This window comes from Lycium barbarum, chromosome 3, assembly GCF_019175385.1.
Source record: "Lycium barbarum isolate Lr01 chromosome 3, ASM1917538v2, whole genome shotgun sequence".
NCBI classification, from domain to species: Eukaryota; Viridiplantae; Streptophyta; class Magnoliopsida; order Solanales; family Solanaceae; genus Lycium; species Lycium barbarum.
The window spans coordinates 14,645,682-14,673,397 of NC_083339.1; the positions used below are offsets into that span (position 1 = coordinate 14,645,682).

Below are 27,716 nucleotides of genomic sequence, written 5' to 3' on the forward strand. Positions count from 1 at the left end.
CTCGCCGGCTCTTTGTATGCAAAGTATAACCTACAAAGCAAGAGATTTTACTTTTAATACTTGTTCTCCTTTCATGCATCCAATTTCCTTCTTTATGCTTTATTTTTTAAAGTTTTTTGCTCTGTGTTAAATAGGCACACTTAGGACAATGTTCGAGTGTCTAATAGAAGCAGCCTAACTTTAAGTGTCGACGTGGAAAGTGGTGCCAACTTTAGATGGTTGTTTATGTATTTATTTGTTTTAGAATTTTATTTTGGTATTAATCTTAGTTTAAATAAATATTTTTGTGAAGTCTCTATCCCAAAAGAATATATTTACAGTATAATGACTATTTGTGGTTTGTTTTCTAGTTTTAGGTTTTCAAATAAAGTTTTTATATTATAGTCATTTTTATTTTTTAAATTATTAAGAACTAAAGTATTTTATGCACAACTTTAAGTATGTTCTATAATAGCGACGTTATAGTTGTATGCATCTTTACGTCTTTCACTTTTTCAAGTAGGAACAAAATTCTTTTTACTAGTATTATAACTTTCTTAATTTATCTAAAATTTTAGTATATTTATGATTATTTATTGTTTATATGTTAATTTTATTAATTTATCAAAAGTTAAAGTATATATATTCATGGGGCTTACGCGTCACCCCGTGTTAGAAAAAACACTAGGTGACAGGCTCACTGCTTTTAAAATATTGTTTATAATGTTAGTGCTAAAATGATATGGATATAAAAGTTAATTAGTTTTTCAATGAAATACGGTAGAGTTTCCTGATGAACAAAGAATTTAGGGAGTAACACAGAAATCGAGAACGTGGAGAGAGTTGTGAGCCAAGCTAACTATGTAAGGGCATATGGGTTACAAGTAGTGTATGAGACTGATTCAATTGGAATTATTGAGCCAAGTAAAATATTGGAGAGTTTTATTTGAAATCTAGACTCATTAGCAGCTGATTAAAAGGAAAGGGGTTTGAAGGAAGGGTTTTATAGGTATTATTGAGAAAAGACGAAGACATGCAAAGGATAAAGAGACAGTTTTTGAACAACAAAGCTAACATAAGGATTCTAACTCGAGCATATTTAAAGCTGATGGAGTTTCTATTAGGATCAAGCGCTTACTATCATGCCAAAAGCTATAGCAAATGGGGAAAGATCACGGATGCCCCCCTTAAACAAAAAATATTACCCGCCCATACCCTCATTACTTTTGTACCCCCAGAAAAAATTAAAAATATTTACCGGAGATGCCTCCCAGTCACCCTCAATTATAATGCCAAAATGGTATATAAATATACTGAGATGGTATGATGAAAGATGCTTCAGTCCTTCTCTTAGTCCTCATGGTACCATCATGGTATATAAATATACTCAGACGGTATTATGGATGATCATGGTACCATCATGGTATATAAATATACTCAGACGGTATTATGGATGATCATGTTTGTAGACCGTGATGGTATCATGAAGAAATGCTTCAGTCCTTCAATGAAACACTCCTCTATGATACCATCGTCCTATATACATATACCGTGATGGTATCACGAAGGATCAATCCGTTAATGAGACACTCCTCAGGACCATAATACCATCATGGTAGATAAATATACTGAGATGGTATCATAGAGGACTGTTTCAATTCTTCTCTTAGTCCTCTGCGATACCATCATGATATATAAATATACTGCGATGATATCACGAAGAGGAAGGAATTTGGCCAAGGGGTATGTTGGGTAAATACTTTCAGCCAGTGGGAGTAGAATCGAAAATAGTTTGGGAGGGGACATGAATAGGTAAATATTTTGTATTTTGGGGGGCAATTAGTGATGTTTTCTCATAGCAAATAGCAAGGGTGCAACTTTTTTTCTTAACTAAAGTCCAGTAAATAAGGCACCATATTTGATCATGACTCTGTCCCACGCCACCCCAGCCCCCTCGTGGGCCTTGCCATAAGCAAGATGTTGGTGCTACCCGACAGTTTCTCTCATCACCTTGCTCTGAGTCTAAGCTTCTCATCTCTGTCCTTCCATCGGTATAGATTGTCTTTTCACCCCTATATATTCCTCCTTTACTGTTGTTTTTCTGTTTAATATTCCTAATTCCGATAGTAATTTGAATTGAATTTGTAATTTCCTTGGCACTTTTGAAGTAATATAAGCGTCTGTGAACTGGTTTGTTACAGAGCAGGATAATAGGATTGTCAAACTCAGCGAATTCAAGCTTTAACAAATTCACATGGTTACATACTAATATCACACGTTCAAGGTTGAACTATTACAGATTCGATTTGGTAAATACAAACTAGAAAAAATAAATCCAGGTTCATTACAGAGCTCTCCAATCGTCAAATCTCCACATAATTCAATAACCCAACTACATGTTGCGTGAAACAGAAGTTGGCACCTGCTGTACGAGCTGCATCAGCGGCCAGAAGATATCCAGTCTATGGAAGCTTCCTGAAGCCTGCAAGCAAGTACGAAAAATATTTGAGCATACACGTAAACTGCAATTTCCCTGATCATGTTAATTAAGTTCAAACATTAATAGTGCTTGAAACAATTGTCTTCTCCATATTACTAATATCCGTAGAGTCAATAATTTTACATGAGGAACTACTAAACTCAATCACTTGCTATAACTGAGTAAATGAGTGTTTGTTATCTACTCTGGAAAAGGAGTTAAACTCGTGAGATGTAAAATCTATGAAGAGATTACCTCAACAATGAAGTGAGCCCACGTAGTCTCGGAACGCTTTTCCATAACACCCTTCAAAATCGTCAGCTCCAAGCGGTGAATAACATCAGAAATTTCTAAGAAACGTCCATGGTCGTCACACATCATCTGTTTGAAATTTATGTCAGCTCAAAATTTCATAATGCGGATGTCAGGAATACCGATCTGTCAGATACTTGTTGTGTGGTGCCAGATCAGGTAATTCTTTTTAAAATCCGAAAAGTAGAAAGACACTAGGACTAGTGAAGTGATATGATATACCTCTATAAGCATGTGTCCAGGGTACTTCAAATCTTTGACAATTATAGGGCATATCTGGTCAGCACTTCCCAATTCTACAGCCCAACTGGTGCCTTGTTGGTTATTAGTTTTTACTCCAGGTGACTGAAGGCTCTTGTCAGGGGCTGTCTGCAGTACATTTATCGATCAATGAAATTAAGACCTGAGGGATAATTGGACCCGCAGAAAAAGAGAGTGTAGTTTTGCATTCATGGTCTCTTTCTTTTTCTTATTCTTAATGGCCATGAAGATATGTGGTCTCTCTTTCGAAATTGGAACTTTATTGTTTAATCTGAACACAGACCACACTGCATTCTTTCTTGCAGTTGCTTTCTAGTTGTATACTTGTATACTCCCTCCATCCCAATTTATGTGATACAGTTTGACTGGACACGAAGTTTAAGAAATAAAGGAAGACTTTTGAATCTTGTAGTCTGAAATAAGCCAAAGATATTGTGTGGTTATAGATCATCTCGTTAAACGTAAAGGTAAAGTTTAAAGTTAAATTGTTACCAAATAGGAAATGTATCATTCCTTTTTGGGCAGACTAAAAAGGAAAGTGTATCACACAAATTGGGACAAAGGGAGTATATATAGAACCAAAAAAAGGATGCAGTTTCCCAATAACATTATTTTTAGTAAAACTTAAGACAAGAAGCACTTAGCAGCCAAAAAAGTACATAATATATGAACCAAGCAATGTTTACCTCTGTCTGAGCCTGGTACCTTAGTTTATCAGCCTGATCAGTAACACTTCGCAGAAACAACATGTGCTTTATGGTTTTATCTAGTAAACCATCAATGCTACACTGCAGGGGAAAGACAAAAAGTTATTTTAAGCCAAGGTACAAGGAAAGTATCCTCAATAGAACTAAGGTGAAGTTAGCACTTACTTTGGCACCACTAGGGACAAGTTGCCGCAACTCTTTAAGCCGGTCCTGAATTAATTGCCTATCCCGTGGTCTGGGCTTATGACTATCACCAGAGCGTCTCCTTTTCTTGTTGGTATTAGATATCTTTGACTCCTTATGACAACTCAGAGAGCTAAAGACTTTTGTCTGATGCTGCTCCTCATTAAATGCACTGACAGCACAATCAAATGAAGAAGCATATTTGCCTGCCCCAGCAGAAGCCGATGTAAGAGTGGTCCGTATAACTGCGTCGTTTTCAACCGAAGTATTTTCTGTAGATTGATTCTGCCTTTTGCAGAAAGGGACAGGATTTCCTGGTGGCAGGTTTAAGGACTCCAGACCAGCCATTTTGTAGAGTGAATAATCATCATCAGAAAAACAGTAAGCACTGGCAACTACGGCTTCCAAAAGATTCTCCGCATTATCTTCTTTCAGATGCCAGTCATTAGATTCCCCAAACGATGGCTCAGTATTAAACATTGGATCTGCAGTATAGATGGATTTTCTGGCAGTATTTGTGCTAAAGCCAGACAAGTTGTTTTGAATTGTACTTCCGAGAATAGTGTTGCTGCAATCCATTCCAAGGGATTGTGGATCTAGCATGTCTCCATCAAAGTAAAAATCTACCTCATTGGATACATTGACTCCACCAGCATTGCAGCTAGAGTAAGAAAAGGCGTCTACATCTTTTGCATGGCAAGAAGATCTACCAAAGCTGCTTTCTGTGATCCCTGATCTGTTATCATCAGAATATTCATGAGCGAGTTGCTTCACTAGATTAATCATGTCTACATGTTGCACTCCAATATCGCTTTCATTCGCATTTTCAAGGAAATTTGGCATGTGTTCAACAAACTTGCCAATTTTGCTTTCATTTTCATTCTCAAGGACATTTTGCATGTGTTGTCCAGATAATTGAAAGGGATGTTGAACCTCAATTAATGAAGTCATCGGAAATGCAGCTGATAATTTGTGATCTTTCAGAATTGGTATATTTGCAGCTACATCATCTTCATTCACCTTATTTGTAGTAGTTGCAGATGGTATATTCAAACTCTCTGAGAGAGTAGACTGTAGAAGAAATTCACAGCTTTCTCCACCAGGTAAAAAATTCTCCACAAATTTGAAATGGGCATCAAATTCTTTAGCTAGACTGCTAACCATCTCCACATTTTCAGCTACCTGATTTTTTGAAAGAAGCACAGAATCGTGTGAATGACCGTATAAAGACACCGCTGCATGTAAGCACATACATGATGCAAGGGACAAATAAGTAAATGCGGCATCCTGTAGTTCTAGGGCCACCCCAAAGCTTAGAAATCACGACTGGAATACTATGCTAAAGTTACATATGCTGCTTAAGTTTCCATTATATGAGCATCAGGTACAACCTTGCAAATCACATTGGCAGAAACAGATCCAATGAAGTTCGGCAACATTGGAAATATTATGATATCAAAAACATGACATACCGTTTCCATTGATCCTAGCTGCAGAACACCGTAAGGAATACAAGGTACCATCAATATAGTCTGAGGAATAAAGATATTTTATATGGTTAATTTAAGGAATACTGTAAACACAAAAGATGGATAAAACCGCCTGAAATTTAAGCATGCTACGGAAGTTCACCTTAATGCCAGCAACAAACTGAAGCATCCACTCATCTGGACACTGCAACAAATTTCAATCAATCCATCAGTGATGCTTTAATCCAAGAAATAGAATTTGAGAAATTAGTTATCTGTAATTCTAAAAATCACTTTGTTCTTCTACATTAACAAAGGTTCAAATTAGTAATCCAACTACCATTAAAGAAGAAAAGTTAGGTCTGTGAGGAGATCCCCTTACTATAAAAAGAAATGGACAACTTTGTTCGGCTAATGAGGAGCAGAATAACAGCATTTCATAAAGCTACATCAATTTTTGGCCCGTCAACAGTGTTTAAGGGTAACATGCTCATCTCAATTGAGAAAAGAATCAGAAAGTTAAGAAATAAACTACATTTCCAGAAGCGAAGATGTCAAACTTAATATGTACCTCAGGAACAGAACCAAAGCTGATCTCTGCAGGTGCTAGGCTGTCGGAAGAAACCCAGCGTGGGATGCCCAAAGATGCCACTTCACCGACCACCCTGTTTCATTTTCAACAAAAGGCATATAGAAGGAAAACATTAAAGTTGACTCTTGGTCTCATACAAGCAAAGGAGCTAGATAACAAAAATATCTTTCAGCTTATCAGGATCATGGTTAAGCATAAAGATGATAACCATGCAACGGGGATCCAAACTTGACCATACATCTAGGAGTAAGCCAGCCAAACTAAGCAAGTGGTTTGATAAACAACCATCAGGACTAAAGAGAAAATATTGGTTTATGATTGCAGAAATTCACAAATCAGTATGTATTTCACTCATCCACTATGGTGGCATATCGGATCTGAAATATATGCGAAGATTATTTTTCGCAGTTATTACCACTCTGATCTTTCCATAGTTGGGCTTCAAGCACCAGAAAACTCTTGTACCGTCTATAAGAGAAATAGCAAACACATTTGCTTTTGACAGAGATCATGGCTAGACCCCTCTTTCTCTTCTTCCTCCAATAAGCGTGGAGCTACTTCTCTTATTTTAGATGGCGTACACTCAATAAATCACGAAGGTTCTTAATCACAGACATTAGCAGCTTCTAAGGAGAAGCTAAGTTAGTCACTTGTTTTTCCTTTTTTTGTCTTTTGTTTACATGGAACTAGTTTGCCTACACCCACTTGATAATGTATTCAACAGTTTTTAAATCAGTAAGATACATTCAACAATTTGTAATTCCCTTTGAAATATACTCATGCAAATGTGGTTTCTTTAGCTTCACTTTTTGTTTTGTTCCAATGAAATGCTTAGCCAATTCCACGTGTCTTAACCAAAAAGTCCTTTCTTCTTCCAACTTCTGGGTCTTCCCATTCATTCCTGGGTGTGCCCTTCTTCCCATACTTCTTCCCATTCTACCAACAAATTCTCTATAATATTAATATTAATATTAATAATTATTGTTCTTTAGATTGCCAAAAGCCAAAAACATTGTTCTTAGATTGAAAAGTTCTCTGCAAATTCTCTAGATTGAAAAATGTAAATGGCGGACGCAACTTTATGGGATTATCAATTATGCTCTTCCAGAGGAGTAGATCTTCCAGAGAAACTTTACAGTCTTAGAGTGACACTAGGAAGATCTAGAGGAACAATATATACGGCCTGAATATTTTACCTCCAGCCCACAACATCTAATGAAACTGCTAGTCAGCTAAAGTCAATTTTTATGAAGCCTAATTAGAAAAAGAAAAACAAAAGGGCCTAATCACGCTACTATACAATTAAAAAATTAGAGAAATAAAAGAAGCCAGAAAGAGAGAAATCAATGACCTACCCTTTTCCTGCAATGTGATAAGTACTTGACATCTCAGCAATGGCTAAACCAATTGGATGTTCACCCAAATATCCATTATGTGATCTTGATCCACAGTTTGGGTATAACTCATTCAAGTTTTTGCTGTAATGATTGTCGATTAGACTTCTATAAGGTTCTTTAGCACGCGGAATGTCCAGATATCCATCTTCCCATGTCAAAATCCTGCCAAAATAAGTCGAGCCAATGTAAGTGAGCAACAAGTCTCAACCATTCAGTGCATGTATAGATTATAAATCACCTAGGACTAAGTCTAGAAAATAAGCTGATGTAGTATAATGCATTTTTGATTCAGTTTCAAGGAAAAAGAAAGGGAAAAAGGGAATTCCAACAATACTATATACAAAGGAAACACTATATGTATTAAAGAAATACATATAGTAGCCCATTTTCTTTGTGGGCTGCAAAAGAAATAGAACGAGAGAAAGTCTTTGCAAAATACAGAAAGAGGGATCTCATCAAAAAGGCATATTGCATTGTATTTTGTCCCCTAGGAACTTCATACGGATCCAAATCAAGTATGATGCCTCGTGGAATTCCTTGAAAATATACTTCTTTTTTTGTGTATTCCTATGCTTGTTTTACTAGATAGGATACTTACGTAGGGCACTGGTGCTGAAGCTTCCAGAACACTGCGTAATTCCATGGAGAGTTGAAGCAGATACTTTCCAAGAAATGCCTCAAGGAAGCAGCCCCCATTCTTCTTTATTCTAAATAAATCAAAAGCTCCGAAAAATTTCAGATAATAGCAACCGAATTTACCACGAACTAACTGACTAACTTCCTCGATATGATCCTCGTCCAGCCTGAACTATAAACAAACCAGCTCTGCGTTTCATTGGGGGCTCTTTTGAAGTCGAAAGCAACATGTCCATTCTTTTGATGATCTCTCCAACTACCAGAAAGCAAATTGATGCAAAGGGCATAAAAAATGGATTTAGTGCAGCAGGAAATTAAGAAGAAAACAAGGCTGACAACACGTCCATCGAGAAGCAAATAATGCTGATCAATCCTATCCCGAGAGACTTGGTGCTTCCACTAAATAATCGAGCGACAAGCCAATACTCAAACCCAGATCCACTGGATAAACTGTAAGGAGAAAATTCACACGATGAGGAAATATTCCACATAATTACCAAGAAAGTTGAAGTCAAAAGTTAACAAACCATTCAGAAGATATACAAAACTTAGAGCCTGTTTCGATGGGCTTATTTTAAGCAGCTTATAAGTTGCGCACGGGTTACAAGCTGCTTTAAGTTGCGCACGGGTTATAAGCTGCTTTAGAAAAGCTAAATTAAACGGCCTTAATTATTTTTTTAAGCTTATTTTAAGCATAAAATGACTTTAATCTAGCCAGCCAATCACTCAAAAAAGCTGAAAGCAACTTATAAGCCAATCCAAACGGGCTCTTAAGGAGCTAATAAAATCCAAAACTCATTTAGAGCTGGATTGGCTTATAAGTGGTCAAACCAGCTTATAAGTTGTTTTTTGATTTTTTTAGGTATTTAGAAAATCAGCTTATAAGCTAAAAAAAAGTGCTTAGAATAAGCCAAAAAAATAAGTTGAGGCACCCCAACTTATGTTTTTTGGCTTATAAGCTGTTTTTTGGTCAAACCAACTTATAGCCTATTTGGCCAAGTTTATTTTTCCCCCAAAAGTACTTATTTTTCCCCCAAAAGTGAGGTATTTGGCCAAGCTTTTAAGAGAAAATAAGTGTTTTTCGGGAGTAGCAGAAGCAATTTTTCAGAAACTAAAAAAAATAATTTTTACCTAAAAGCACTTTTTTGAAAAGTACTTTTGAGAAAAATACACTTAGAAGCACTTTTTAAAAGTTTGGTCAAACATTAATTGCTACTAAAAAGTATTTTTTAAATTAATTGGTCAAACACAAACTGCTTTTAGCTAAAAGTACTTTTTTGAAAAGTACTTTTGAAAAAAAATACTGCTTAAAATAAACTGTTTTTATAAGCTGCCAAACAGGCTATTATAAGCCACTTTTTTTAAGCCTAAGACAAACGGGCTCTTACATTACTATGAACTAAAATACAAGAATTGACTACAACAACAGATACTAAGGAAGAAATCACAATTTACCACTAAAAACAAAAATATGCCTTTTTTCTTCAAGTGTTGAAATTTTGACATTGCAGTTTGAATTGTGGTGTCGCGGTGTTAAAAAAAACTAGCACTTTAGAGACAAAAAAGAAGATATTAATTTTTTGAAATATTTGTCCTAGTGAGACCAAGTAAAAAAGAAAACATGAAATCATTTCTAAAGTAGTATGTTCCTCTCATTTTGCACTAAATCATTGCAACTTAATGTGGATATATTAATTGTCTTAAATTTTTAAGGCAAAATACATCAAAACACCCTTAAACTATACCCAAAATATCGATATCACACTTAAACTATCCTAGCGACTCATTACACACCTAATATATTTAAAAGTGATATTAAGACCACCCTGCAAAGTATTATACCACTTTCACAGCGTGTGGTGTTCCACACGCGCATGCCATGTCAGCGCCACGTGGAAATAAAATAAATTTTATTATTTTCAGTACTTTTTCTTTTTTCTTTTTAATTTGCACTATTTTCTTTTTCCTTCTTCTCCATTTCACCCCCACCACCCCCTACCCCGCGCCCCACCCCGACCCCCGACTCCCCAAGCCCTTCATGCTTCACTGCTGCAACCACTGCTCGTCCTCTCCTACCAAGGAGGAACCACTGCTCCGCCTTCTTCATTTTAATTTTGACTTCTTCATTTTAAAGAGAATGGCAAGGAGGATTGAGGGACAACAGATTAGAAATAAATGGCACCAAATCTCTACCCATTTTCTTCATTCATTCAACTTTTTGTTGGCAACAACAGATTAGAGATTTGGTGCCATTTTGGACGGAGTAATAAATTACTGCTACTGCTGCTATCAACGTTAGATGGCGACAGATTTGCTATCAACGTTACATCAATGGAAATTTCACAAGTATACCAATGGAGGATTGTTGCTTTGGTGGTGGAGTTTGACCGGGGAGGGGGAGGAGAACGGCGGTGGGGAGGGAGGGGGGAGGGTGGTGTTGGTGAAATGAAGAAAAAGGGTTTGGGGGTGTAGGGTGGCGTGAAGGTGGAGGAGAAGGGAGGGCGGGGTGGCAGTGGTTTGAAGCTGGAAGAGATGGGGGTGGCGTGGGGTGGGGTTGTGGGCGGGGGGCAGTGGTGGTGGAGGAATAATTTTTAAAAAAAAAATATTTTAATTTTGACTTCACTTGCCTATTTTTGAATTATAAATTTTATTTATGCCACATCAGCTCTGGAGGGGTAAAAAATATCACTTTTAAATATATTAGGTGTGTAATTGATCGTCAGGATAATTTAAGTGTGATATCGACATTTTGAATATAATTTAGGGGTGTTTTGATGTATTTTGCCAAATTTTTAATTCAAACTAACTTGTAAATCTAAGTTGTTAAAGAGACTTGACAGCTGAGTCTTTATCATTTTGGCACAATTTTAAGGCAAAAAAACTGAATAATTGACCACAATTCAGTATCTGTAAATACTTCACTTGAATTTCATGTGAAATATTGAAATAATACTTTTTAGGTGTATTTCACGTGACATATATTAGGTCCAAACGCAATTTTTAGTGACCAAAATAGTTTAAGGCTAATATACTTGTAAAAATAGTTTAAATATAACATATTTCTTACATAAAAGGACTAAAAACACACATATTAAACTAAAATCAGAATTTATCAATAATCAAGGGACCAAAAATGCTCTGTTTCAATTTATTTGTATGGTTTTAACTTACAGAGAGTTGGAAGTAATTAAAAACGACTTTTGAATCTCATATTCTTAAACTAAATATCTAGAATTTATCAAAATGCCCTTTAATAACATACCACGTTGCCAAAAAAGAAAAAAGACAAATAATTAGAAACGGAAGGAGTATATCATAAGGACAAAAAAAAAATATCAATAATTAAGGGACCAAAAATGCTATATTTAGCATTGGGTAATTACAAAAGGGAGAGTGAAAACAGAAAACTTACTAAATAGAGAGGTTGGAGGTTCAAAGGAAAGAACTTTTGTAAACTTCAAATTGTTTAGCGTCCATAATTAACTCCTCCTTCTTCTTCTTCTTCTTCCACAAAACGCAATTAAGAAAGTAATTAATGAGTAGTGCAAAGTTTCAAGAGACAAAGAAAGATGCTGACGTCATTTTCCGGGCAGTAAATATCAATGAGGAGAGAGAGAGAGAGAGCCGAAAGTGAAGGCTTTGGACAAAGTGTGTGAAGTGACTTTTCAGAATTCAGACCATTTCCCTATGTGTGTGTGTGTACGTATGTGTGTATAAATAAAGCGCCAAGAGGAGGCGGCCAGTTTGGGTTTGACCTCTATTTACACCTCACTAATTATTAATTATTCTCTCCGTTTCAATTTAAGTATTTTATTTTGCCTGTCACAAGAGGAGTTTTATTTTTTAAATTTACTAAATTGACAATCTAAATATATTACGTGATAAGTTTATAATTATAAGATTTAAATGATATATTAATATATTACACACAATTTTAATTTAAGATTAATTATAAGATTCAAAAGTTTTTTTTGTTTAATTTTTTAAATTTTATGCACGATCAAATTAAGACAGTTAAATTGAGACAAAGAGAGTATTAAATATATAAAGTGGTATTCTTTTTTAAACAAACTAAAAAGGAATGTAAGATAGAGAGGGAGTATAGTATTATTTAGCTATGATTCAATGTTAAAAGTGTATAAGCAGACATATGTTTTATATTTGTGAATTTGATAAAAATTATTTAATGCGATATGTTTGCACCGTGTTTTTAATTATATGAACTTTTTATAAGAAATTATTATTCCTGAAAGAATAACATAAGAAATATGTGGTACTATTCTATTAAAATAGGAATATACATTAATTAATACTCCCTCTATTCACTTGATTTGAGTGTTGTTTAATTGAGCACGGAATTTTATGAAAATATAAGCAATTTGAGATTTTTGGCCTTAACAAACAGTTATATTTTGTTGATATAAACGCAATATAAAAATATATTAGAACTTGTTGGTCAAGGTTATGGGAAGCTAGAAATGCTTATTTTTAGAGAATTGGGGTGTTTCGCCAAAACTTTCAGGAAAAGGTATTTTTGAGTAGCAGAAGTTGAAAAATAATCTTTTCCTACTTTAGCCAAACACAAATTGTTACTTTAATATTGATAAAAAAAATTGATTAATGGACACAAATTATTTTAAAGTACTTCTTCTAAATGATTTTTAAAATAAATTAATTTTAGGAGTTTGACCAAATAAATAATTATTCATTTTGGAACATTTATATTTATATATCAAAAGAAAGACGACTACCTAAAATAAAACCAGGAAATGCAAAAAAGCATCTAGTACCCAATTATTTATAAAGTCTATTATAAAAAATTATTTAAGAGAACAGTTTTTTCTAAGAGTGGCTAGTTGTGGTGAGTGGGTAATGGATAAAGATAATGAGCTATTTTGGCTTTTTCATATTTCAGAGTTGGGCTCAATGATTCCTCAACACCAGTGGGATTCTGGTCCCACATTTTTACCCCCACCCACACCTTTGAAGTTACGTATGTGGAGCCGTAATATTATTTTTTTGCCCTTTTTCCTTTTTCCTTTTTCCTTTTTGCAGTTTAATATGTATGTAACCTGTGCATTGTAGGTTGTACATTATTTTGTCAGCTTGTGTGATACTTTTTAAGATTTGATTAATTCGACTAATCTGAATTTGTATGAAATAAATCCTTGGCAAAAGTAAAGTGTACTATAGCCAAAAGGGTTTAAACGAGATTATCAAAGAATGGAAAGTTTTCAACCATTTAGCATTGTCGGCTGAAGGGGGGTCACTAAAATAGTTGCTTTAGATTCAACGCCCTGATTTTGTATTTTTTATTTATTATTATTATTAGCATTTATTGTAATATTACTATTATTGTTATTAAGAAAATATTTAATTTTAACTGTGGATATTTCTTATAAAATTATTAAAGCATTGGTGAATAGCTGTAAAAGAAAAAACCTTGGAAAATAGAATTACAACTTAAAAGATATCATCCGGGAAGTAGCATATAGCTGAGTAAATGGCCAAGATATGTGCAAGATGGTCTCCACAACCATCTTTACAATATAACAAGAGCAGAAATTAAATAAAAATATATTAAATTTTATTAATTAAATTTAAGGCATCTTCTTATGATTTAGTTATATGTCACGACTAATTTCATTGATCCATCTCAACCATTTCACAACACTCGTTAGCATGAAGGGAGTGTTTATTTCAAAGTTAGACAGCACTATAATTAATAATAATGAAGATGAATTTTAAAATTTAAAATCTGATAGATAAATTAAACATACAACAATGTTAACATAATTTAGCTCAATAGGAGTTGAACTTGTACTGTAATCATGCGTCACGTCAACTTAATTACCAACTACTGTAGATATTATAAACATTTCCGTCGAAACCATTCTGCAATGCACATTTGTAAGTCCCTCAGAAAAATAGGAATAATTTGTTTTTTCTTATAAGTATCTAATTGTTGATTGTGAAGGACAATTAATTAATTAATCAGCTCTCCACGAGAAATAGTACACAACGTTAGTTCTCTACTTCTCTTATCGTTGAACACCACGTGTATAAGGGATATATATATACACACTTTAATTGGAATAATTATTGGCTTGATGTCAACTTAATAGCTTTATTATTATTTCGTTGACTAATTAGGGAACAACTAGATTCTCACTTAACCTTTTAGGGTCGTTTGATAGCTGCTTAGAAGCTAAGTTATTCATGTTTTAAATTTTGCATGGGTAATATTATCATATTTGGTAGTATTTTCTTTTGTTATGTATAAAATTCAACACACCTAATATGATGTTTGGTTTGTAATTTAAAAAGTCGCATAACTAATGTATATATAAGTTATGAGGGGATCTATGTATTATTTTATTCAGGATACAAGATGGAATAACTAATACACGAACAATTAATACGCGAACAACCTGCATAAACTAATCTCTGCAAAAATAATACATAGATTCTCTCAAAACTAATCTCTATATTACTAATACATGAGTAACTCTAACCCGCTATCAAATGACCCCTTGGTGAATGTGAGTATGTGATCATGTCTGCAATTCCAGTATGGAAGTATACATATTATTAAGACAACGGAAAAGGGCCTAAAATACCCTCTAACTATTAGAATTGGTGCAAAAATACCCTCCATCCACCTTTGAACCCCCAAATACCCCTGTCATTCACCTTTGAGCTCTCAAATACCCCTAACATTAGGGTTGTTCAAAACCAAACCGCAACCAATAATCTAACCGCAAAATAGGTTTATTGGTTTATTGGTATCGAGTAATTGGATTAACGGATGGGGAATGGTTTGGAAGTTTATAGTTAACGGCTTAACGGTGCGGGGGATGGTTTCCTCATTTTCCTTATCGGTTTAGCCGTTAACCCGTTAAGAATAATTAAATTATAAATAAATCTCAGTGTATATAAAATACTAAAGATTAGAAATACTAATCTTTGAGCCTAAAACTCATTTTCTTCCCGCAACATGGTAGCAGTTTCTCATTTTTCTTATTGCTTCCACCTGGTGTTTGTTTCTTATTATCTCATGTTACCAACTAGAATCATTCAAAACATTTTTACCTTCCTTGGATGTTTCTTCCCTTTTCTACGGTGAAGATGAGAACGAGATAGAATTACTACTGGTTGTTTGAAAGAAATAAGTTTTCTTATGGACATTAACACACTTTAGTATGAAAATCTCATACTTAATCTGCACAGTTTATTTAATAACAATACTTTAGTGAAAATTTAATTCGTATTTCCAATAATCTAAAATCATGTGTCCCAAGAATACCCACCACGAGCAATACATCCATTTAAATCTTGCGATGTGAAGCAAATAGGGTCAAATGTGAGTTTGCAACCTATACACTATCAATATTGAGCCTTTTGTGTTTTGATAATTTTGTATTGATGCAATAGTCCGAGCAATAGAATGAAAAAAATCTCATATACTTTATTGATTAACCGATAAACCTACCGCTAACCGACCGTTAACCGCTAAATCCACACCGAACCAACCGATATCTTATTGGTTGGTTAGCGGATTGAGATATTTAAAAACCTATATCCGATAAGCCGAACCATTAAGCACAATTATCCAACCGAACCGCCCGATAAGCACCCCTACCTGACATCCACCTATGGGGTCTAATATACCCTTATTTCTAACAGTCACATGTTGGTGCCCAATTTTGTTCATCCTTTTGTCCAATTTACATCGTTAAGCTTCTATTTTAATATTAATTATATTTTTTTTATCACAACCTATAGTTAAATTTCTTGATGATCTCTATTACTATTATTATTATTATTATTATTATTATTATTATTATTACTGTTATCATTATTAGTAGTATTACTATTATTACTATTACTATTACTATTACTATTACTATTACTTCCCTCTACTTTTATTATCATTATGAAAATCGAGAAAATCTATTTGAAATTACTAGATTCCCCAAATAAATCAAATAATTTTTTTTCACCCATTTCCTAAAGTTTCTACCCAGCCCATAATCCCTTTCCAATTAAAAATCCCCAAAGGCATCAGGTAACCTCCAAAACCAAATATCCATAACTCATTGTTATTTACTCAAAATTCCTAAGACCCCGTCATCTCTAAATTTCCTTAAAATCAAACATTCCTCGATTCTCGTCGAAATTCCCCGGCTACAAAATCCCTTTCTTTGTGCCTTTTATATTCTTTCATTTATTCTAGTTTGATTTTCTCTTCTCTTCTCTTTTCAATTCCACTTTCTTTCCTTAATTCATTCACCTTAATTTCTTACTAGTAATCATAAAAATCATAGCTTAATATCCTCCTTAATTGCGAAATCGAAACTTTGCTCTTTTCATCTAATATGCCAAGAACAAAATGACAGAAATTTGGACCCGAATCTATTCAAAAAATCCGTCCAAGTTCAAGATTAATAATAATAATAATAATAATAATAATAGTAATAATAAAAGTAATAATAGTAATAGAGATCATCAAGAAATTTGACTACAAGTTGTGATAAAAAAATATAATTAATAATCTAATAAAATAGAAGCTTAACGATGTAAATTGGACGAAAGGATGGACAAAATTGGGTGTCAACATGGGGTTGTTAGAAAATAAGGGTATATTAGACCCCATAGGTGGATGACAGGGGTATTTGAGGGCTCAAAGGTGGATGACAGGGGTATTTGGGGGCTCAAAGGTGGATGAAGGATATTTTTGCACCAATTCTAATAGTTCAAGGGTATTTTAGACCCTCATCGGTTAACACAATTTAACCTTACATATGCATGTGCAGGGAAATGTTAGTTGACTTTTTTACCATTACCCCTATAACCCTATTTGAGTGCGTACACTTTAGCTAACGTCCTCTGTTTGATTTTTTCTTTTTCTTTTAGTTAGCCCTTCAATGAACCATCCAATTGACTGGCCTTCACATAAATATTTTGTTAAATACTGGAATGCTAGCTGACTTGAATGATTCTTTGTGTTGGAATTTCCAGGGAAAACATTTCTTGAAAGCTAAAACAAAACAACTAGGACTATTGAAAGCTAAAGATTAACCAAAAACCCTTAACAAGAAAACTATTGCCAAATGGGATACAATTGATTTTTAAAGGGAGACAACTCCATTATTCATTAAACATTTGGTGAAAATGACCTTATCAATACAGGTTCAATGTATTTCACCGAGTCCAAATTATTATATAAATATTTCTTTTTTCTTCTTTCTCTTTCTCTATTTTCTTATATATAGTGTTTCCTTGGATCCCCTTTCTTCCAAAGGCAGAGATGTTAAAGCACAACCAAAGGTCAATGATTAAATTGTGGTGTCTAATTTTTAGAAAGTCATTTTCTTTATGACTTATTAATTAACAATATATATTTTAATCGATTTTATTATTTTATATAATGTCATCGCTCATCTCACATTTTGTGTTATTTTCTTAAGAAATACTTTACTTATATAGTTGTATCTTACTAGGACTAAAGAAATATTTGAAGTAAAAGTTATATGTTTTGTATAAAGACTTTTCCGGAAAAAACCCGAGAAAACCCTAGGTTGAAAAACCAGAATTTTATTGGTCTGGTTTGGTGTATAAATATAAAAACCCGACGCAATTGGTTTGGTTTGGTATTTAAAAAATTCGAACCAACCCGGTCCATGTACACCCCTAGTGGTGTCATTAGATTTTTATTTCCAGCTTAAATAATGTACCAAATGCTAAAATTTATATATTGCTTCCTTTTGTTTATTAATGTTTTGCTTAGCTAACTCTAAGAGCAATTGAGTCTAAGTTCTATTTACCCACAAAAAAAAAAAACACTTTTATCATACTCTAATAAGTTTATACTGAGTATGAAGCAGTAACTTGAAAAAGGTCGTATGCAATATGCTGGTAAAACTATATTGAACTTATCAAAATATTTAGGCTATTATTGAATATACTAAATTCTAAATACTTTACCCAGTTTAAAAGAATAAGGAGGGAGAGGGGGGTGTCAAGAAAGGGACAGAGAAAGAGACTGGAGAAAAAGTTATAGATAAACTCATGTGATCTTTGTTTCGATAAAATTGAATAAGACCGACAAAATGGATTGAAACTACTAAATATATGTTGTGATTTATTTAATTAATTCCTTTGCAATTGACCAATAGTGATTAAAAATAGACGACCAAACTAGAAAACTACCTTCCCCAATCCCCTCCCCTCTCTTTTTTCTTTTTTTTTTTCAATTTTCGTGGAGTTACGTTAACCGACATAATGAACAAATTGAAACTTGAAAGAAAAAGAAAAAAACGATTAATTAATCACTTATATATTATATGGTCATGTATACATTTAACCATTTCATGCAGAGTTTTGCTTTAAACACAAAGGTCATGTCCTCCTTTTTTTAGTTTACAATTGATTAATCACTTGTTTTTTATATGGTCACGTATATATTTCTCGATCAGAATAAGTGAATAACCATTTCATTCAGAATTTTGCTTGAAGCGTCGCAAAGGTCAAGTCCCTTTTTTAAGTTTACAATTGGTTAATCACTTGTTTTTTATATGGTCATGTAAACATTTCTCCATCAGAATAACCATTTCATTCAGAGTTTTGCTTGAAGCGTCGCAAAGGGCAAGTCCTTTTTTTTAGTTTACAATTGATTAATACTTGTTTTTTATATAATCATATATACATTTCTCGATCAGAATAACCATTTCATTAAGAGTTTTGCTTTAAGTGTCGCAAATGTCATTTTATTTTTTAGTTTCTCATTCGGGTAATGTATTCTTACTAATGCTCGAATATTCGGATTTGCTCCAAAAGTTTCATATATAAAGTGTTTTCTAATAAAGGCGACTTCGTACCCAAGAATTGAACCCAAAATTTTTAGTTAAAGATGAAGAAGTGCTTATTATTCTACCAAAACCTTATCGGTAAAAGTCAATTCTTGAGTAGGGTTGTACAAAGAAAACGAAAAAATCACACCAAACCAATAATCCGAGTCAAACCGAGAAAAAACTTCGACTAGTGGTTTGGTTTGACTTGATTTGGTATTGAAAAAAAGAACCCGACTACAATTTGTTTGGTTTGGTTTTAACTTAAAAAAGTCAAACCGAACCAAACCAACCTGACAACACATATATACAATTTTAAAAATATTTTATACATAAAAATATTTATTTGTAATGTGATAGGACTAGGTGCATTCTACATTTTGATGATTGTCAAACTGCTGGAGAAACAGAGAGAGACCTGGTTTGAGATCTGTTCTCTCTGTACGTCGTACAGTCAGCAGTAACAGCTGTAAAGCTGCACTGCCCACTACACAACTGTACAGCAGTGCTGCGGCCCATGCCTTAGGTCAAACATGGGATGGGTGGTCTCCATCACACCCATATGCTCCCCAATATATATACAATATGTTCCAACATGTTGGGTATCACTTGAAAACCTAAAACTATCTTGTACAAACCTTGCATCCACAAGTTCTCAAGTGCTCTCAAGAACAAAGCTACTTACAGGCCGAAGGACCTAATCCAGACACCAGATTTTGTCTATGTTCTTTAGGTTGTTGTGAGTCTTTGTTTATTTGATCTTTAAACTGTAAACCTACTCTTCTCTTTAAATAAATTGTTTGTTGGTACTTTGAATTCTCAAAGGTTGCTTGTAGGAAGTTTATTTTCACAATCTTTTGAGTGGTACACTAGGCTAGATTTAGTCTAGATGTATTAGAGTGTCTTTGACTAAGAGTTAGTCAAGAGTTGCTTACAATAGGGGTATTGTTAGGGTTGACAGATTAAGTGTGTTAATTCCTAGGTTGCAAGAGTTGTAATCTGAAGTTGCCCAGTGTAGTGGAGTTGGAAATCCTATGAGGTAGGTCGTGATTTTTAATCCCTTGAGCAAGGAGTTTTTCACGGTAAATATCGTGTCTATTTACTTACTACACTGCATAAGGGAACTGGTAGATAACCGTGAAATGGCAGCCCCATCAAACTTAGAAGAAGGACAATCGACCACCAGACCACCCAGATTTAACGGAAAATAATATGGGTGGTGGAAGACTAGAATGCATGACTTCATTATGGCTAAAGACTCTGAGCTGTGGGACATCATCTGTGATGGTCCTTATGTCCCTGTAAACAAAGATGAAGCTGGTCTAACAATCACTCAAAAAACAAGGAAAGAATACAATGATGCAGACAGGAAGGCTGTTGAAAAAAAATTCAAAACCAAGAAGATCCTTGTATGTGGAATAGGACCTGATGAGTACAATCGGGTCTCATCTTGTACAACGGCTAAGGAGATCTAGAAAGCCCTCCAAACTACTCATGAAGGGACAACGCAGGTGAAGAACTCCAAGATCGACATGCTCACCACAGAGTACGAACTGTTCAAGATGAAAGAGGATGAATCTATCCATGATATGCACACTAGATTCACCTCTATATCAATGAACTCAACTCTCTAGAAGAGGTCATCACAACTACTAAACTGGTAAGGAAGTTTATTTTACCTGATTCTTGGGACAGCAAGGTAAATGCCATCTATGAAGCCAAGGAACTTATCAAGCTGACAATTGATGAATTCATTGGAAATCTCAAGACTTATGAGATAAAGATGACTTTGAAGGTAGAAAATAATGAAGAAAAGAAAGAAAGGAGCTTGGTTCTCAAAGCAGCAAGAGGAGATTCAAGCGATGAGGAGTCCGAAATGGCTTATCTCACGTAGAGATTTCATAAAATGATCAGGAAAAATTGTGGAATCCTCAAGCCAGGAAGTTCCAGTAAAAACTTCAAGGTGTGGAAGACGTGGTCACTTCTTTAAAGAGTTCCCTCAAAACAAGCAGGACAATTATGAAATAACAGCGAGGAGAAACCAGGTTCCTGACAGAAAGTTCAGAAGAAAGGAAGCCGCTGATGAGATAGTGAAGCAAGCATTTGCTGCATGGGGGGACTCCTCTAGTGAATCTGAAGATGGAGATGACAAAGGGACTATATCAATGGTGGCCATAAAAAATGAAGCCTCTGAATATGAGTCAATCTTTGCACTCATAGTTGAATCAGAAATAGACAAGGATGATGATGATGATGATGAGAATGGAGAGGTAAACTTTCTTGATTTTAAGAAAAATTTGAAAGCAAACTCTAAGAATAAACTCATATCACTATCAGGCGTGTTAATTGATGTATAACATGCTCTCATTGCTGGAAAATAAGTGAGCTAAATGATGAGATTGAGGAGATGGAACAAGAAAGAAATGACCTGTTAGTTTCCATTGGGGATATGAATAAACAAATCAATGAGACTAACCAACTAAACATTATGTTAGAAAGTCAAATGAGAAGGGGTATGGAGACTTCCTCTAAAGTAAATAGTGAAGTCAGTAAGGCTCAAGATGAGCTTGAGAATGAGCTCAACAAAGTGAAATTAAGTCTCATTGTGGAGATGGAGAAAAATGAGCGACTGAAAGAAGAGCTGAAGAGGGTCAAGTTTGATCTTGACAAAGCTCTCAAGTGGACCTGATCATCTGATGTGATCACTTCCATGTACAAGAGTAAGTGAGATGGTAGAGAAGGACTTGGTTTTGAGAAAGAGAAGACGCCCTACAACCCACACAGCAAGTATGTTTCCACAACTGAAAATTTGTTATAATCTCATTGCGGGCAAGCAGGTCATTACAAGGAGGCATGTAAAGCAAGGATTGAGTCCTTTCAGAGGAATAAGAATTTTGTCAAAAAGGGAGCTAGAATGAAAGGAGTTGGTTCTCAGAAGAGAGGCTCTTATAAGAAAATGAAAGGAGAAGGTCCTCAAAAGAGAGGACCTCGGAGAAGGAAAAGAAATGTGTTGCCCATGTGGGCTAAAAGAAGCCTGATTAATCCTTTTTACAACTACAAAGGACTCAAACTTGTTTGGGTTCCCAAAGCAAATCAGTAATATCGCCTACAGGCTGGGGAGAATAAAAGGTGTTGTTAATATGGTTGATAAATAGTGACAGCTTCTAGCTCATAACAAAGGTAAAAAAGTCTTCCCTCAAAGCCTTCATGGCAGGATGTGTGCCTTTGGTGACAAAAAAGGAAGGACTCATCCTTGATAGCTGATGCTGCTGGAAAGTGTGGAGCCTGATCTTGATGGCTTTAATTTCTTAAGAGTCTAGATGAATTTGATGATTGATGAGGATCAAAAGGAGAACTAGAGTCTGTGGATGTTGAAATCGAAGAACCAAGTTCTTGAAATCTCAGGGAAGACCTCAGTCAAGTTTTGGCCATAATGAGTAGAAAGGAACAATGCTAATAAGTGTTTTTTGGCTATATCTAACTCACTCTTATACCATTACAGATATACATGCACGGCAGAATCAGGGCAGCTTAAGCACAAGCAATTTTGCACACTTTAAAGTTATTGCCTGATAACGCACAAGAAAACTGTCCAGGGATCTGTCTCTATGACTCAGGTTAGTAATTTTTTCAGTGCTCATATATGTTTTTGAACTATAAAATGTGCCAAGTAAGTCATAAACTTTTCCTTCTTCACACATGTTTTAAAAAAAAAATACACGTCCTTGACAAATCATTACCTCTCTGCTGAACCGACCCTTTCCCTTCTCTTACACCCTTTCAAAAATGCTTCTTATGCCACCTTAAAAATATCCCCCTTCTCTCTCTCTCTCTCTCTCTCTCTCTCTTCTAACTCAAATCTTCAGACCGTTAGTCTTTCTCTTTACACAAGTCTGTTTGTACACTCTACATCTCCTTCCTATCACCAAGTATTGCTAAGTGTCATCAATCCTTTCCAAACCAGAGCGAAATGGACTCTAAGTCATCATCCTCAAAGAACCCACCCCCCTTTAATCAAAATATCAATGAATCAACCCCAAAATCTCCCGTATATGTTCCTCCTGAAACCAGAAAGCGTAGGACATCAAGGAAATTTGGTTCATTGTCTGCCATTTCCAGTCAAAATGAGCAATACAACTAGATTGAAAGAGAGGAATATGAGGACGAAGAGGAATCTCCTTTAATAAGAAGAAATCCTAGGAAAGAGATGGTAAGAGAGAGGGAAAGCTCTCTTAACACTAAGTCTGAGGGTAAAGAGAGTGAGAATGTGGCTAATGAAAGTCGAGAAGAGAAGGAAGGATAGGATCATGATACTCAATCTTCTTCCCAAAAGAAAAGAAAAATGAGTATTAGTGAGGAACCAGGTTCCTTCAAAAGACAAAGAGGGAAAGAGAACCTGCAATAACAAAAGGTTATTTTTGGAAGAATATTTGAAGTCAACCTAATCGAGGAGCCTGGTATGAAAGAATTAATGGAGATAGTGGAATTTCAAGGATGGACTCATCTATTTACTCTACCAGCACCTAGCGTGTATGAAGAGGAAGTGAATAAACTGTACAATAGCTTTTGCAACTTTGATAATGGTGCTCTGGCCTTAACTGTAAATGGAACAGAGTTTGTGCTAACCGAGTCAGTACTTGTAGATATTTTAGGAGTAAAGATAGATAGAGTGAGAGCTGTAAAGGGAAAAGGATCCACTGGCTTCAAAAAGGTCATTGTAAAGGTAGCAAGGTCTGCAACAAAAGCAAGAAAATGAGCTTAAGCCTGAGCACCAACTGGTCTTTGAACTCGTCAACAAGGTGCTTATGCCAAGAACTGAGGGACGTTCTACCATCACTTTGGTAGACCTGGTCCTCATGGAAGCTCTGACATCTTTTGAGCCAATCAACTTGCCAGCCATCATGATAGAGCAAATGATTAAAGTGGCAAGGACTGTGCAACGAAAACCTGGTCTCCCCTATGGATTTTTCCTAACCAAGGTACTTGTGCACTTTAAGGTGAGAACCGGAAAAACCTTTTTAGGAACAAAAAAGCACATGTTCTCTCTAGCCACCTTGGAAGACCATGAGTATATGCCCAAAGTAGCAGGTGTTGCCAGCCCTTCCACCATCTCAATCTTGATTGAAGCTCAAGAAGTGACGAATACAGAGATTCAGCAGCTTAAGGTAGAGAATGCCCTTATGAAAGCTCAATTGGCTGAACAAGTAAAAGAACCAAGTTCCCGTACAGAAGCAGCAGAGGAAATTGAAAAACTACGGGCTAAGAGGGATTAGTTAAGGGTTAGGGTGGATGTACTTTGAGACCAAATGATAAAGGATCAACGAGTTGACAGTGATAAAGTTGACAAACTCTTTCAAGCACTAAACCGCCTCAGTAATCCTCCCTAATCCCTGTTTTCAAAACATGCCTCTTTTTATCTAGATCTCGTACATCCGTTGGTTGGCTTCTATTGACTTTTGGTACAATTACAGTTTAATCATTATAATTTGTGTACTGAATTGATTACTATCTGCTTTTATGTTAATCTTTATTGGGGAATTACTCTGTTTATGTGTTTCATTGCTGGCTTGCTCACATCTATTCTATTCATGTTTTGTTTCCCCAGTGGCTCCGAGTTAATATAACTGAACTTCTTACTATCTGTATTTTAATTACTTTTCGATGATGCCAAAAGGGGGAAATTTGATTTGTTAGATGAGAGATGTTGTGTTTAATGGGAAGGACTGAAAGTATGAGCGATGCTGTGTTTAATGGGAAATGACTGAATGAGCGATGATGTGTTTAATGGGGAAGGACTGAAAGTATAAGCGATGATGTGTTTAATGGGGAAGGACTGAAAGTTTAAGGTGGTTGGTTTGTGCACCACTACTGATTGGTTAAACCTGGTCCTCCAGGTTGTATATAAATCATGTTGCTAACATGTTATGATTTTAAAATTGTTCTATTTCGTAAGGGGAACAAGTGGGACTTGGTTCTCAGAGGGAATATTGTTTCTAAGTTTGTCATCATCAAAAAGGGGGAAATTGATAGGACTAGGTGCATTCTACGTTTTGATGATTGTCAAACTGCTAGAGAAACAGAGGGAGACCTGATTTCAGATATGTTCTCTCTATACGTCGTACAGTCAGCAGTAACAGCTATAAAGCTGCACTGCCTACTGCATAACTGTGCAGCAGTGCTACGGCCCATGCCTTAAGTCAAACATGGATGAGCGGTCTCCATCACACCCGCATGCTCCCCAATATATATATATATATATATATATATATATATATACACACACACACACACAACATGTTCCAACATATTGGGTATCACTTGAAAACCTAAAACTATCTCGTGCAAACCTTGCATCCACAAGTTCTCAAGTGCTCTCAAGAATACAACTACTTAGAAGCCGAAGGGCCTGATCCAGACACCAGATTATGTCTATGTTCTTTAGATTGTTGTGAGTCTTTGTTTATTTGATCTTTAAACTATAAACCTACTATTTTGTTTTAAGAAGTTGTTTGTAGGTACTTTGAATTCTCAAAGGTTACTTGTAGAAAGTTTATTTTCACAAGCTTTTGAGCGATACACTAGGCTAGAGTTAGTCTAGGTGTATTAGAGTGTCTTTGACTAAGAGCTAGTCAAGAGTTGCTTACAAATAGGAGTATTGTAAGGGTTGAGGGATTAAGTGTGTTAATTCCTAGGTGGCAAGAGTTGTAATCTGAAGTTGCTCAGTATAGTGGAGTTAGAAATCCTACGAGGTAGGTCGTGGTTATTAATCCCTTGAGCAAGGAGTTTTCTACGGTAAATATTATGTCTATTTACTTACTGTACTGCATAAGGGAACTGGTAGATAACCAGGTCCCTCATATACTATTTGGTGGACGCATAGCCTACATCATAATGTGATTTATAAATATTTTTTAAATTATTTCATAATTTTGGTCTTTTAACATATTATTTCAAGCTTGGACTTAAAATTTTGAATGGATTAATAAGTTTTATAGATCATAGATGTTAGCAACTCAAATAAAGTTCAAAGCAAAACCAACTCAATACTAGCTTACAAAAGAATTTCAATTCTATCACTAGGAATGACAATAATGTTGGATTTCTATTATTTAATTTTGCATTGGTAGACAGTGAAAATATATAACTTCATTTTATTTTTGTCATGTAACTAATACTTATTGGCCGTACTTATTTTAGCCTGATTTAGTATTCTTAGATTATGATCATTTTCATTATGATTTATTAATGAGCAATATTTATTTTACGCGATTTTATTATCTTTTTAGTCGAATATTTTATTACAGGTCATCACTTATCTCATATTTTGTGTTATTTTCTTAAAAAAAGTCTTAATTATATAGTCGTATCTTACTATGACTAAAGAAATGTTTGAAGTTGTGAAGTTGAGAAGCTATTTATGTCAATTCCTACTCAAAAGAGAAAAGAAATAAAAGGAAACGAAACCTACTAGTATAAATATATGCTAGCTAGGATTTGCTAAGGACAAAATGTAGAACCTAAGAGTATTCAATCTTGTAACTTACTTTCTCCCTTGATATTAATAAAAGTGCCAGCCTTTCTCCGTGGACTAGGATCACATCGATCTGAACCATCTTAATTACTGTATTTTTATCGTTTCCGCGCTAACAATTGGTATCAAAGCCTACAGGTCATGAGATCTAGGAGACGAGGATACTATAGCATCTGTGAAGTTTGAGATAGCGAATTTTGATGGGCGAAGTAATAACTTCAACATCTGAAAGATCAAGATCATGGCATTGTTACGGAGAGTTTATGCTTTGGACGACTCGTATCCCGAAAATACGAAAGAGGCCAAGAAGCAGAAGAATGAGATGGATGCGTTTAGCGCAATTCAATTATTATTATCAGACAACATGTTATGACCGAGAAAACAGCTGCGAGTTTGTGGAAGAAACTTGAAGATCTCTACCAGAAGAAATCAGTAACAAATAGAATGTTGTTAAGGCAACGTTTAGATATCTTCAAGATGAAGATAGGTACAACTTTACAGGATCATCTTGATACTTTTAATAAATTGGCTATGGATCTTACTCATGCTTATATTAAAGTGGGAGATGAAGAACTAGCGTGCACTCTACTATTTTCATTATCACCGGCGTACAAATACGTAGTTAATTCAATGATGTACAGTAAAGAGGTAGTCACGTTTACAGATGGCAAGACATGCATTGAATTCAGATGAATTAAGAAATCATATGAACAATGGTCAGAAAGAGGACCATGGTAAGGTTTTGACGGTTAGAGGTCGCTCGAGCCAAAAAGGGAGAGGCAAATCAGCTGAATGTTAGGGTTGTCATCAAAAGGGTCACTTTGAGAGGGATTGCCTGAATAAAAAGATTGATAAAACAACAGCCAGTGCATCTACGGTCCAGGTAGCTCAGACATCTGGAGAAGATTATCTGCTAAATGCTTCAACAGATGACATTCAGCTTGTACCTTTCACATGTGCTTCAGAAAAGATTGGTATACTAGCTATGAGCAGACGAGTGGGACTATACTTATGGGTAACGATGCAGTATGTGAAATAGCAGGCATTAGTTCAGCTCGTATACGGTGTCATGACGGCATCATAAGAACATTTTCTAATGTTCAACATGTTCCGGATATGAAAAAGAATCTTATCTCTCTTGGTACTCTTGATAAGCTCGGATATAAGCATGTGGGTGAAGGTGGAATATGCAAGGTAACCAAGGGTTCTCTGATCATGTTAAAGGCCAAACTGGAAGGTGGTCTTTATGTAATTATGGGCAACACCATTCTAGGTACTGCGAATGTTGCAACCTCACAGTTATCAGATGATGACAAGCCT

The 27,716-nt window shown here is 35.1% G+C and overlaps 1 protein-coding gene across 1 annotated transcript; it reads right to left on the bottom strand.

The window, feature by feature from the left end:
* Nucleotides 1-2,219: 2,219 nt before the first annotated feature.
* LOC132630473 (transcription factor bHLH155-like) lies at nt 2,220-11,715 on the bottom strand. Its single transcript, XM_060346044.1, has 11 exons — nt 11,428-11,715; nt 7,978-8,465; nt 7,338-7,541; nt 5,962-6,055; nt 5,554-5,595; nt 5,394-5,453; nt 3,904-5,103; nt 3,718-3,819; nt 2,993-3,139; nt 2,714-2,839; nt 2,220-2,461 (listed from the first exon to the last, which is right to left on the bottom strand). Exons 2-11 carry the CDS (start codon nt 8,073-8,075, stop codon nt 2,372-2,374), a joined length of 2,163 nt encoding a protein of 720 aa, XP_060202027.1. The 5' UTR covers nt 8,076-8,465; nt 11,428-11,715; the 3' UTR covers nt 2,220-2,371.
* Nucleotides 11,716-27,716: the final 16,001 nt, after the last annotated feature.

What these genes read in the sequence shown, in the direction of transcription:
- LOC132630473 (XM_060346044.1), bottom strand. Translation starts at nt 8,075, where the DNA reads ATGGGGGCTGCTTCCTTGAGGCATTTCTTGGAAAGTATCTGCTTCAAC. An exon ending in GCTTTGGTTCTGTTCCTGAG is followed by an intron (nt 5,596 to 5,961) that starts GTACATATTAAG and finishes AATTTGTTGCAG; the next exon opens with TGTCCAGATGAGTGGATGCT. An exon ending in CTGGACACATGCTTATAGAG is followed by an intron (nt 2,840 to 2,992) that starts GTATATCATATC and finishes AATTTCAAACAG; the next exon opens with ATGATGTGTGACGACCATGG.